A 14139-nucleotide genomic window follows, 5' to 3' on the forward strand; every position below is an offset into this window, starting at 1 on the left:
ATTCATATGCTTTGAGATGCTTAGTTTTTGCATTAAAAAAGAGCTGTCAAGTAATGACACATAACAAGTGTTTGTGAAATTCATTGCTTTTATTAGCCCCTTTTTATCACTTGTGTGTAAATAAACAGCTCTGATTAGGCTGTTCTTAGGACTCAATGAGTAAAGATGATGTATGTTTTCTAGGAAATGTTTCTTGTGGAATACAGTAGAATGTGGAACTACAGTACTATACTTTGTCAGAATTTACTCATAGTGAAATAAGATCACTTCGTATGATTTTTAAAAAATCATAAATTCATTATATGTAAATGTTTGGTAACATTTAGTGTTGTTACATATTTTTAGATAGGAAACTCTCAAAAACCAAAAGCTTTCAGACAAAACAGACTGGTTCTAAGAGGTATTGGGAGAAATCCAGCATTGCATGGTCATCTTACACACATGGAGAACTGAAGCCAAGGTTTGCTTATCTTTTTTTTTGAATTTTTTGAATTTACAATCTACTAAAAATTATCTGTAATAAATGCTCCAGTTAGGGCTTTAATACTGACATCAACATCCTTAATCTTATCATCCTTGCCAATTTTTTTCTAGCTCTGTTGTTCTAAAAGTTGTCGTTTTAAAAGCTGTTGTTGTTCTAAAGTTACAGTTTAATTTGAAACATTCTAATTTTAACTCAAATTAGCCAAACTACGTTAGTCAGAATTGAGACACTAGACTGGCAAAGAATTAAAGTCAAGATTTTTATTATGCAACTCTAACTGCTTCTGAAACAAATCAAACAGTGGGGATTCTCAAGGCAGCTGAGTAGAAAAGAACAAGTCTACTCCCCACATGGTTAGTATCCTATGAAGTCATAATAAGGTCTGTGGCAAGACATTTGTTTATAGCGCTCCCCTCTTCCTTCAGTTCAGCTATTAGATGGCAAATGGTTAAAGAAAGGGGTTGAAAATACAAAATTGTTATGGGAAGTAATATTTTTGTTGTCTCTTACGTAGAACATTATTTATTATGGTCTGATTATCCCTTATACTTAGGCCCCTTTAAACCAGTTTAACAGCGTAAAGGGGCTTAAAATCAGCATAAATGACATTTACACCTTCTTTAAGGTAAGGAGCCTTAGCATAAATGAGAATCAGACTCTGTACTGGGGACACACTATAGAATACTTTTGAATAGAAAAGAATAAGTAGAGGCAGTGGGGGGAAAAGGGGCACATAAAAGATATCTACATAGCAGATAGGCGGAGTCTGGTGGCAGCAGCCTTTAGATAGCATCTGACAGGAACAGAGAATTGAGTGGGGGCAGAGGGCAGAGCTAGCTCTTATTGTGGTACCATCCATATCAAGTGGAATGAGCTTGAGGATCCTCTCTCTGACTGCCCAGCAATTTTAATTTCTAGAAGCCAGGTAGAGAGTGGGAGGAGCAAGGGTCAAGCCCAGGAGGCGATGCTGGTTTGCTGTGGGAGCTGCTTGGATGCAGCTCACTCCAGTGACATTGCTTCCTGGATTTGGAGCCCAGTGGAAAAGGGCCAAGTTCATGAGGCTCAATATTTTCCCCATAATTAAGATGGAGATAATAATATTTCCCTATATCACAGGAGAGAGGAGGATTAATTCATTAGAATTAGCAAAGCACTTTTAAATTGCTGGTTGGAAGGCACTATAGAAATGCAAAACTGTTTCATTATTGTTATAAAGCTAAATTCACCCTGGTGTAAATGCTGTGCTAGGGACACACTACTATTCAATAGAATAACATAGGACTGGATTTGCACCATTGTCTGTTATAAAGCTAATAACAAAGAAATCAGGGCAGCAACAAAAAGATGATAAATTTACATATTTCCAATCTAGTCAGTCAAATTATTAGTTGTATTGTGTATGTCTAAAAGATGATGATTGTACCAATTTAGGGACCCAAATTTAGGCACCTATGTTTGAAAAAGTTGTCCTACCATTTTTGTGAAATTTCCAGTTTTAACAAATTCTGTTTCTTACCCATTACACCATTAACCTGATTTATTGCTTCCTGCAATGGATATTACCAGTAGTAACTAGATAAATTGTAGCTTGGGAAAGTCTTATTAACATCTCATAGTCCCTGACCCTGGACATTGTTTCACATGGGTGAACCTCTGTGTTCATATGGGGTACCTGAAAGGATTGGGCCCATTTTTGGAGTCCAGCTTATAGTAAGCATCATTTATTTTGAAAGTTTATTTTTATTAATTTATTTTTGTATTTATTTTCTTTTAAGAGAAATAAAATAAGATTTATAAAACATCTAGTTTAATTATCTGAAGAAAGTGTTCACCAAGTACTCACAGCTTATCAGAATTGGTGTTAGCATATTATAAAAAGCATACATCTAAACAGTGGAAAAAGTCAAAATGTACTTAGAATTGGGGAGAATTCAGACCAAACACTCAAGAGGACTAAATTCTTATAATTTCATGGCAGAGAGCTGAAAAAGTTTTTTGTGTTAATATTCAGATGCTCTGGGTTGGTTTGTGTAGGACGGCATTTTTTATTTGTAAAAATCCAAGTGTGCTTTTTCCATAATTAATAAACTTCTTAGCACTAGTGGCCAATAAAGAAGAGAATTGTTTTAATCTAGATTCAGTTACTATTGGCCTCTTTTCTTATTTTCAATTTATTCTTCGGTGGTAAGAATCTGTGCATGTGCTCTTGCCCACGTCCTCTGTCATGTTTTGCCTCATTTTTGTCCTTGCCTGACCCTGCTTCCTGTGAAGCCACTGGAATGGATTCTGTGGTCTACTAAAGCCACTTTGCACAAAACAATCTTAAAGTTGCTGGAAATGAACAGTAGAGAACTCCCCTTACACATAGGAACTCTCCACCACCTCCTGTGCCTGACACCCCTGTGCCACACAGCTCTAAGGGGAAACAGAGGGTGTATTGGAGAGATTCAGGGAGATTGTGGGAGGGAGATGGGGTATGGTAGAGTGGAGTTCTGCTGTGCCCTATTCTCCATTGGCTTGTGGTCCCTGGTAGACCTTACACCAGTAGTGAAAGGTAGAGGTGCTTCTGTGAAGCTCTAACTTGCGGTGGTGGTGGATGGCTGAGTATCAGTGTGCTGCACCTAATATTCTGCAATAGCCTCACTCCACTGCATCTCAACAGAGGTGAAGTATGTGCCCCATTGTTTCCTTAGCCATTGATTTCAATGGGAGAAGTACTGGACCCTAATTGATTGACTATTCAAAACAGGGCCAGTATGGTGCATTCTTCTTCAAACCCCCACCACTTTTGTAAGTGAATCTTTGCTGGTCAATGGAATTCTAAAACGTTTCTTCAAAGTAGCTCATTCATGAGTGCAACTGAGCAGGTGGCAGCTGCTATTGCTGGTGCTGTCCCAGGGTGGTTCATGAACAAGCCATTGTGTATGAGAGAGTATTAAGAGTTCATCCCAAGCTGTGAATCATAGAAAAGTAGGACTGGAAAGGTCCTTGATAGGTCATCTAGTTCAGTCCCCTGCACTGAGGCAGCACTAAGTGTTATCTAGACCATCCCTGAAAGGTGTTTCTCTAACATGTTCTTAAAAACCTCCAGTGATGGAGATTCCACAACCTCCCTAGATAATTTGTTCCAGTGCTTGGAACAGCACTTACTGTTAGAAAGTTTGTCCTAATGTCTATCTTAAATCTCCCTTGCTACAATTTAAGCCCATTACTTCTTGTCCTATCCTCAATGATAAAGGAAAAAAATAGATCACTCTTCTTGTTGTAACATCCTTTTATGTATTCAATGACTGTTATCAATCATGTTTCCTCCCCTCCCCCCAAGTCTTCTCTTTCCCAGACTAACCAAAGCTATTTTTTTCAGTCTTTCCTGGTATATCCTGTTTTCTAGACCTTTAATCATTTTTGTTTTTCTCATCTGGACGTTCTCCAATTTTTCCACATCTTTCCCAAAGTATGGTGCCCAGAAGTGGTCACAGTACTCCAGTTGAAGCCTTATCAGTGCTGAGTAGAGTGAAAGAATTACTTCTTGTGTCTTGCTTACAACACTCGTTTTAATATAACCCAGAATGATGTTTGCTTTTTTAGCAACACTTTTACATTGTTGACTCATTTAATCTGTGATCCACAGTAGCTCCCAGATCTTTTTCTGCAGTACTCTGTCCTAAGCAGTCATTTTCCATTTTGCATGTGTGCAATTTAGTATTCCTTCCCAAGTGAGATACTTTGCATTTGTTCTTATTGAATTTCATCCTATTTACTTCAGACCATTTCTGCAGTTTGTCAAGCTCATATTGAATTCTAATCCTGTCCTCCAAAGTGCTTGCAACCCCACTAAGCTTGGCATCATCCACCCCAACTTTATAAGTGTTCTCTCTGCCATTATCCAAATCATTTATGAAAATATTGAATATAACCAGACCCAGGATAGATCCCTGCAGGACCCCTTCAGCTTGACTGTGAACCATTGAGAACTACTCTCTGACTGCGGTTTTCCAAACCGTTGTACATCCATCTTAAGTAGGTTTGTCTCTAGGCTATATTTCCCTAGTTTGCTTATGAAAGGGTCATGTGAGAGAATATCAAAAACCTTACTAAAGTCGAGATATATCACAACTACTCCTTCCCCCTTATCCTCAAGGCTTGTTATCCTGTAAAAGAAGGATATTAGGTTGGTTTGACATGATTTGGTCTTTACAAATCCATGTTGACTGTTACTTATCACTCTTATCTTCTGGGTGCTTACAAACTGATTGATTATTTGCTGCATTATGCTTCCAGGTAGCGAGATTAAGTTGACTAGTCTGTAATTCCCTGGGTTGTCTTTATTCTTCTTTTTATAGATAGGTGCTATATTTTACCCCTTTCCAATCCTCTGGGATCTCCCCTGTCCTCCACAAATTCTCAAAATAATCACTAATGGCTTAGGTATCTCTTCAGCCAGTTCCTTAAGTATTCTAGGATATATTTAATCAGGCCCTGCCTAGTAAGACATCTAACTTGTGTGAGTAATTCTTAACTTGTTTGTTCCTGTTTGACCTCAAATCCTACCCCATTTATACTGATGTTCACTATGTTAGTTGTCCAGTCACTGCAAACCTTTTTAGTGAAAACTGAAAAAAAAAAGACTTTTAACACTTTGAACATTGCTGTGTTTCCTTTATTGTCTTTCCCTCCTCATTGAGTAATGGGCCTACCCTGTCCTCCATCTTCCTCTTGCTTCTAAAGTATTTGTAAACTATTTTCTTGTTACCCTTCACATCCCTGCCTTGTGCTTTGGCCTTTCTAGTTTTGTCCATACATACTGGTGTTGGTTTTTTAAATACTCATGCTTCATAATTTGACCTAGTTTCCACTTTCTTTAACTCATTTTTGAGTTTCAAGTTGTTGAAGATCTCCTGGTTAAGCCAAGGTGCTCTTGTCCCATACTTCTTATCTTTCCTATGCTTTGGGATAGTTTGCTTTTGTGCCCCTAATAATGTCTCTTTAAAAAACTGCCAACTCTCTTAAACTCTTTTTTCTCTTAGGGCTAGTTCACTGGCAATGCTAAAGTGCTGCCGTGGCAGCGCTTTAACGTGGCTTGTGTGGTCGCGACACTCTAAAGAAACCACCTCTATGAAGCTACCGGCGCTGGGAGTGCGGCTCCCAACGGAGGTGCACTGTCTACACTGGCGCTTTACAGTGCTGAAACTTGCTGCGCTCAGGGGGATGTTTTTTCATGCCCCGAGCGAGAAAGTTGCAGCGCTGCAACTTTCGCCAGTGTAGACAAACCCTCAGACTTGCTTCCCATGGGATCTTAGCTACAATTCTCTGATTTTGCTAAAGTCTGTCTTCTTGAAGTCCATTGTCTTTATTCTGTTGTTTTCCCTACTACCATTCCTCAGAATCATGCACTGTGATCATGAAATGATAAAGTTCATAATGCTTTTCACACAAAGTGCCTACATGTTCCTGTAGAAATTCAAATTCCTTGAATGAAAGAATTTTACTCATTTCAGTTTACTCCCTTTTCTGGATCATTAGAGAGTATTTTAAATATGACGGGACAAAAAACTGGATCCCTGTTGTATCCCACTTGATGCCTCCCTCCATTCAGTAATTCGCTGTTTATCTTTACCCTTTTGTTTTTGTTCCTTCAGTCAGTTTTCATTCCATGTGACTTTCCTCTAAACCCAAACAAATTTAAATGAACTTTATGTATAATCTGTCATGAGAGGGTATATTAAATGCTTTATTAAAATCTGCATTTTAATATATGTGCGTATTTCCCAATTGACTTCTAAACAAACATTAATGCTTTAAAAAACTCTATTTATACATTGTGACTCTTGTATTTTTCCCAGTTATTTAACAAGGGCAAGCAGCAATAATTTATACTAACATTGAAGGAGTAATGAGTCAATAAGCACTTGTAGTATAATTCCATATATATGAGTTAATTTGCTCTACAGTAATTTAATGAGGAGAAATTAAATAAAGTCTCCTCTTGAAATAAGGTTAATGTTATCAGAGTTCATGTGCACACACATGAGAGGTGTGAACATCTGACTCAAGCTCACTGCCTTCATTTGCCAGATTAGCCAAAGGAAAGCTGTTGTTATTGGAAGTGATCTGATTCATAATTTGTGATGGAAATGTCTGATAATGAAAAGGATGAATTCACACATGACAAGATTCAGATATTTTCCTAATAATACTTTAGTGGGAGGAATCAGCATACAGTTCTGTTTAAGAGCCACTAAAAAATTTCTAAACCCAGACAAGTTAACTGAAAGAATTTTTTTTAGAACCTTCCTTGGATATATGTAATAGGTTCTGCAAACTATTTAATTAGTTCATAGCATTTATCACATGGCTGTCACCATGGTTCCATGTTCTTTGATTCAGCTCTGCATCTTATCAAATGTTTATTCTCTCCACATATGTTTTACATTATATATTTAAATAAATGTCTAGTAAGTTTAATAAAATAGCAATGGTATGATTTCAGTTACATGTTTGTCTTCCATTTACCGGGTGCTGTAGTGCCAAAGCTATGCACTATGTTTGTCAATTCATAGTATTAAATATATTATTAGCCTCTGATGATGGACAAGTGGAAATAAATAAATATACTATTCCAACAATTTTTTGTTTGCCTGATCTAGATCACAGTGGGTACAGAGACCAGTCTCAGCTGATGTGGGCAAGAAGATGGTCTATATATCTCAAAATATTCAGCCTTCAGGTATGTGAATCAATAACCAGTAAATATGACCAGATCTATGATATGCCAAAGAAAATTAATATTTTAAATATCATGAAAATATGTATCTGGTTTGATTCATGTATAGCATGTAACTTTTGATTGTGGAGAGGGAGGGGGAGTTCAGCTAGACTCCAGAATCTGAACTTTCTTCTGAAATAGCACATGTAACTGTATTCTAAGGTATCAAATCTATTTCTTATTTTTAATATTTTAATTAAAAGCACAGATGAAAAAAGAGAGAAATGATCTGCTGCTATGGGGATTTAAAGAGCCCATCTGCCATATCTTTTATCTTTCCTCTTCTCTTTCCTTGTGAGAAAAGTGATGTGTTAAATGGATAATAGTCACTAGGGCTGAAATTCGGGTACCCACCACACCTCTCACCAAAGCCCAAGTAAACAGGCTTTGCACAGGGAGGACGAATATGGAGACTGAGGAAGATGGAATCTTCCCTTCTCCTAGCCAGGAGGCTGGACTTGGAGCACTTGCTCAGCCAGCCCGTGTCCATTAGTGTATTCTGTGGTCTAATAGCAGACATAGCTTGCTACAGCCTTACTGTGCAGGATTTGTACACGTTGGATCTGCACAGTTAATGGGTCCATTGACCACTACCACTTACCCAACCACCTACAAAACTTTACCCTCTGCACTTCTATAGGGAGAGCCCCATGGATCTTGACTCCATGGTGTGCAGAGGCAGCAGCAGACTTTGTGATATTTTTGGTAGTTTTGATATATCCATGACCATATCTAGAGCCTCCTTGCTTATTCTTTCTTTTGGAATCACACACACAGGGCTTTCCATGGCCCCGTTTTAGGTATTGTGAGTTTCACCTGAGAAGAATAATTTAGAAGGAAAATAAAAATGTGGATATCTTACTGTAATACCTTGCATGTCATCTATCCAGTGATTCTCTGCCCTCCCCCACATTGTCCATCTTCTTGGAGACACCTTCATTGGTATAGCATTTGCTCTTGCTGAAGGCCATATCCACATTGAGCTGATTTATTTGTGCTTTTCGGTTTGTAGATTTCACATTAAAAACATGTTGTTGTTATCCCATTTATTGGCGAGATCACTCAATGCAAGGATCCTGTACATCACTGAGATGAGCACAAATGAACAAAGAATACAAAGTTGAGCCTTGTCTACTGCTGCAAGAAAGACAGGAGGCAATGGTTATAGTGGCAATATCTGGCAATGAATTTTACAGTGCAGGACATTATCATTCCTTAATCATTTCTACATGATCTGCAACCTGGTCCCAGCCATCCCAGTGCTGGTACCCTACTGCTCACCCATTGTCTGAGCTAAAAGGGGGCTCTAAAAGGAGGGAGTTGGCTCCCTGCTGTACCAGATGTAGGAGTCCCAACCTCCTGTTCCTCAGCTCCTTAAGGGATGCTTTCTTTCAAATCCTTTTCCAGTCCATTTTCTCTGATAACCCTTTATACCTTCCTAAGGAGTACCTGCATTGGACATTTGCCATGGATTTTATGTACTAAGTTATAATGTTAGAACCTAACCCTCGAGTCCCAGACTTACTGTGGGGAAGCTGACTCCCCTGCAATCCCTAAGGAAAAAAGGGCGACTAGCATAAAGCCCAGAGTGGGTCATGAGGAAAACTGGTCCTTTTGCAAATTTCATGGGTGGGTGGATGGGTGCGTGGTGCCAGCCCAATCTCTGGGGCTGATTGGCGAGTTATAAATACCCCACTCCACTCTTATGGTGAGCAAGAAGGACAGTGTTCCTCTCCCACCGACCTCATCCAGCTGCTTCTTGCTCTTTCTTAGGTTCATCGATTCCAAGGTCATAAGCGGGACCATTGTGATCATCTAGTCTGACCTGCCATATAACACAAGCCATAGAAGTTCTCCAAAATAATTCCTAGAGCAGATCTTTTAGAAAAATATCAGATCTGTATCTAAAAATGATCAGTGGTGGAGAATCCTCCACAACCTTTGGTAAATTGTTCTAATAGTTAATTCCTCTGTTTTGTAAATTTATGCCTTGTTTCCAGTCGAAATTTGTCTAGCTGCGGTGGGCAGCCAGTTGATCGTGTTACAGCTTTCTCTGCTAGATTGAAGAGCCCATTATTAAATGTTTGTTCCCTTTATAGGTATTTATAAACTGTAATCAAGTTACCCCCTTAACCTTCTCTTTGTTAAGATAATTAGATTGAGATCCTTGAGTCTGTCACTATAAGGCATGTATTCTAATCATTTAATCCTTCTTGTGGCTCTTCTCTGATTCCTTTCCTATATATCAAGAGCCTTTTTGAATTGTGGACACCAGAACTAGACATAGTATTCCATCAGTGGTTGCACCAGTGCCAAGTACAGAGGTAAAATAACCTCTTTACTCCATCTTCTTTATGAAACTGCTATTACTGAACCACTGTATGATGAGCTAAGAAAGACAAGCTGGCAACTGATTGCACTTCTTGAGCATTCATCCCTTCATGACCCTGAAACATTTCCAGTACAAATAATGAGGAGTCCTTGTAGCACCTTAGAGCAGGGGTCGGCAACCTATGACACACGTGCCAAAGATGGCACGTGAGCCGATTTTTATGGCATGCTTCTGCCTGCCGAGTCCCAGCCACCGGCCCTGCTCAGCCTGCTGCTGAACCCAGGTTGGGACCCCAGCAGGCAGCAGTGTGTCATTAAAAATCCTGCCTGCCCCCGCCCGCTCTTCTCCGCGCCCCCGCCCCGCCCCCGGGGCAGGATGAAGAAGCTTGGTCCTGCCGGCTGCTGCTGCAGAGCAGGCAAGCTCCCCCCTCCCTCGCCTCTTCCCCCAGCGTGCTGGCTTCCTGCCCCTCCTCCTCTCCCTCCCTGCCGCCGATCAACTGATGGCCCTTATGAGGGAGAGGGAGAAGCGGAGCCGTAGCGCTCGCTGCTCCGGGGAGGAGGCAGAGAAGAGGTGGGGACGGGGCCTGGAGAAGGGGGGTGGAATCAGGGCATATCCCTCCCTCCAGCCCCCTGTCTTGAGCCACTCTGGGCAGGGGGATGGGAACACCCCCCCACCCCATCTCCCTGCCCTGAGCCCTGCACCCCCCCACACACATCCAGCCCTCTTTCCTGATCCCTGCACCCCCCTCACACTCCTCAGCCTCCTGCCCTGACCCCTGTACCCCTCACATTCCCACCCCCACCCTGAGCACCAAACGGGAGCTCCTGCACCCCCTTTCACCTCCCACATTCCTACCTGCACCCCTCGCACCAAATGGGAGCTTCCCAGGTAAGCACTCCACACCCAAACCCCAACCCTGAGGCCCCTCCCTCATTCTAGCTCCTGGCCAGACCCTACACCCCAACCTCCAGCCTGCTCCTTCACCCCCAGCCCTGTGCTCAGTGCACTCCCACCTTCTGTCAGTGCAGAGAGAGAGGAAGACAATGGGCTAGAACCAGGGAGAAACTAAGTACCGGGATCCCAGACTGGCGGCGGGCTGAGCGGGGCTGGCAGCTGGAACCCTGGCTGGCAGGAGCTGGTGGACTGAACCCCAGACCGGCAGTGCACTAAGTGGCAGCGGGCTGAGACGCTTAGCCCACTGTCAGTCTGGTGTCCCGGCTGCTGGCCCCGCTCAGCCCACTGCCAGTCTGGGATTCTGGCTGCCAGCCCACCCCTGGCCAGGTGAACGGAACCTCAGGCTGGCAGCAGGCTAAGCGGGCCAGCAGCGTAAGATCAGCATTTTAATTTAATTTTAAATGAAGCTTCTTAAACATTTTGAAAACCTTGTTTACTTTACATACGACAATAGTTTAGTTATATAATATATAGACTTATAGAGAGAGACCTTTTAAAAAACGTTAAAATGTATTATTGGCACGCGAAACCTTAAATTAAAGTGAATATATGAAGACTCGGCACATCACTTCTGAAAGGTTGCCGACCCCTGTTTTAAGTGAATCAGTCTGATCAATTCAGGGACTAATCTAATCTACACTCTCAAATTTTCATAAAATGCTTTCACCACAGTGAGTGGGTCCAGAAGAAAAAGGGGTTATTACCCCTTTAAGGGCCCACCCTACAAAGGGGACAGAGGGTAGGAGAGGGAAAGTTTACAGGGATGTAACTGGGAAGAAGTCTTCCATAAATATTTCTGTTCTGTATTTGGGGGGAAAAATGATGCAGTAATATCATGTGATAACACTTTTTTCATACCACTAGTATCTCAGGAGAATGTTAGACATCAACTACTAATGTTAGACATTTTAAAATCAGGAGGTCTGGATAACTTGCATCCAAGAGTTTTAAAAGAGCTGGCTGAGGAGCTCACTGGACCATTACTGCTGATTTTCATTAAGTCTTACAACATGGGGAAGTTCCAGAAGACTGGAAGAAAGCTAAAGTGCCAATATTTAAAAAGGGCAGATGGGCTGACATGGGCAGTTATAGGCTTGTCAGTCTGACATCAATCCAAGCAAGATAATGGAATGGCTGATACAGGACTGTGATGGGGTGTATCAGCCATGCACTGGTACAGCAGGAGTTAACCCTTCTCTCTTAGTCGAGGAGGCCCCACCTCTGTGGAGGCAGTGCACTCTGAAAATAAGAGTTTTTGTCATTAAGCAACCTCTTTTTACATTATTTGATTTTCGCCTTCTGTACAATGATAGTCTTGCATCATTTCTTGTTATCTCAATAGCTCAGTGAAAGACTCACTGAGAAAATAATACCCAGATTTATATGTTGTTAAACTTCTTTCTTGTTGTTCTGCTTGCTTGACTTTTAGTTTGTAGGAAAACTGATTTATGAGACATGATCCTGTCAGTAGATAGCTGCATAAAATTTGCTTTGGTACATAAGAGTACATAGCCTCATGATAAGCGCACAAATTAGACTTTCAATTTAGATCTGTTATATAAGCTGGTATGGTGCAAGAAATCCATGCCATATTAACTGGAAATGTTTCAGGGTTATGAGGGGATGAATGCTCAAGAAGTGCAATCAGTTGCCAGCTTGCCTTTCTTAGCTGATCATACAGTGATTCAGTAATAGCAGTTTCATAAAGAAGTACAGTAGTATTTCTTTCCGTAGGGAATGTACAGATTTTGTCAGGCCTAAAATTTTAATGCATTTCTCCTAGTCCCTCTGTTATTTTTTGGCTGTAGTATCTGGTTTCATATGGTGCTTCTCTTCATCTATATTTCTTGTGATTGGTATTTAAATTTGGCTTCTTCCTTTCCTAGGAAATCATAACCTAACGTACAAGATATTAATACCTATCTGATTTAGTTAAGGTGATAGAGGAGTAAGCTGTCAGGTTTGGGATCAAAAGGTCTGATTCTGATTCCCTGATTCTTGTTTGCCATTCTCCCACATACTATTTTGAGTAGCTATATATTTCTACTTTGCCTATCAACTAGATATTTTTAATCTGCAGAAGTATCTGGGCAAAGACTAGAGATAGTTACTCCCTAGCTATGCACTCAGTTGCTATGAAGATGGGTGCAACTGAGAATCTAGATGGAGAGATAAAGAGTAGCTGATTATTTGTCCTTTTTCCTTCTATTAGTTTGCATCTTTTTGAATGCTTTAGGGAAGACATCTTTGGGCAAAGAAAGCCAGTGAAGCCAAGAAAGCCAGAGAGGCATGTTGAGGCTATTTTATTGGGGGATGGCCTGTGCAAAGAGATGTGCTTTTCATTGTGATGTAAGATCTTGAGGTAGCATGGTTTAATTCAGTAGGACTACTTGTTTCCTTAAAATTAGGCATGTGTTCAAGTACTTTGCTTAATCAAGGTCTAATGTATTTGAGGCAAGGACTCATCCCACTCTAGCTCCTCAGATGTCACTTCCTTGGGCAGAGACCCACATCTTTCTCCCTTCTAACCAGGGGTTTCCAGGCACAGAACTCTGTCTACACTTTGATATTCTTAGCGAGACAGGCAAGTTCTGCGCTTTGCTTTCTCTTCAAAAGGCTATGAGCAATGTAATTGCCAATATTATGAGTTACCACACAGCTTGTTATAAGCAAGCACATTTATTCTTTAGGTGAAAGCATTACAGAGAAAACATATTGAAACAATAAAGAATCTACAGTTTACCAGAGATCACAAAGGCTCTGGTAGGAGTCAGTCATTCAAATTCCATATAGGGTTTTTTCTGTGGTTACCAGTTCATAACAGCCTTAGCTCAGAACAAGAACCTGCAGGAATAGATCAGTCTCCTTTATACAGCTAGGGCCCTTGATCTTGACCTCATGTGACAGATAATCAGCAGACAAAAGCCCACTCCTCAGAGCATAGCTTAAAAAGGCTGGGTGTTTGCATAACCTGGGGTGGAGAATTTGCATGCATTACCCCTTAAATATTTTCCAGGAAATCGACTTCATCTGTATTGTCCCAAAAAGATCATTCTTGTCTGCCACATTGTTCAGTATAGTTCTTTGGTCATCTAGGTCCACAATAATACGTAGCCTTTGCATTTAATACAATGGACGCTAAAGATACTTAAACTTAATTAAATAAGGTTTTCAAGGATATTGCAGGAAATTGCCATATTTGTCACAGGGAGTTACACCAGAGAATTTTGCCCTGTAGCTGTAGCATCCCTGTGGCATGTAGAGCACAAGGATTGGGGATTTCATAATCTAATAATTAATTTCTACCTCTTACTTCTATAGTATTATCAAAACTTTCCTCCTTTCTGTAGGTTGCGTCAATTCCAGACAGATGAAGGCATATCCTCTCCCAAAACCTACCACATCTGCAAAAGCTCAGCAGAAACCACCTAAATATCAAACCACATCAGTAGCTTTTTTGAAGACTGCTAATGCTTGTAAGTAAAAATGTATGCACATATTTGTTAAGCATGTTAACAGTCCATAAAGCTTTTATTAGGATATGCACAGGAATGATGTGTAAATTATTTCATGTAATTTTTGTGTTCATGTGTATTCAGTATG

The 14139-nt window shown here is 40.6% G+C and overlaps 1 protein-coding gene across 1 annotated transcript in view; it reads left to right on the forward strand.

The window, feature by feature from the left end:
- The window catches only part of LOC119856195, a 118999-nt gene that overhangs the window by 11321 nt on the left and 93539 nt on the right, over positions 1 to 14139 (forward strand). The window contains exons 3-5 of the mRNA XM_038403426.2: positions 346 to 460; positions 7132 to 7211; positions 13887 to 14012. Of these exons, the coding sequence (XP_038259354.1) occupies positions 346 to 460; positions 7132 to 7211; positions 13887 to 14012 (321 nt within the window). The remainder of the gene's footprint in view (positions 1 to 345; positions 461 to 7131; positions 7212 to 13886; positions 14013 to 14139) is intronic.

The sequence above is a fragment of the Dermochelys coriacea genome, chromosome 5 (assembly GCF_009764565.3).
Source record: "Dermochelys coriacea isolate rDerCor1 chromosome 5, rDerCor1.pri.v4, whole genome shotgun sequence".
Lineage (NCBI taxonomy): Eukaryota > Metazoa > Chordata > Testudines > Dermochelyidae > Dermochelys > Dermochelys coriacea.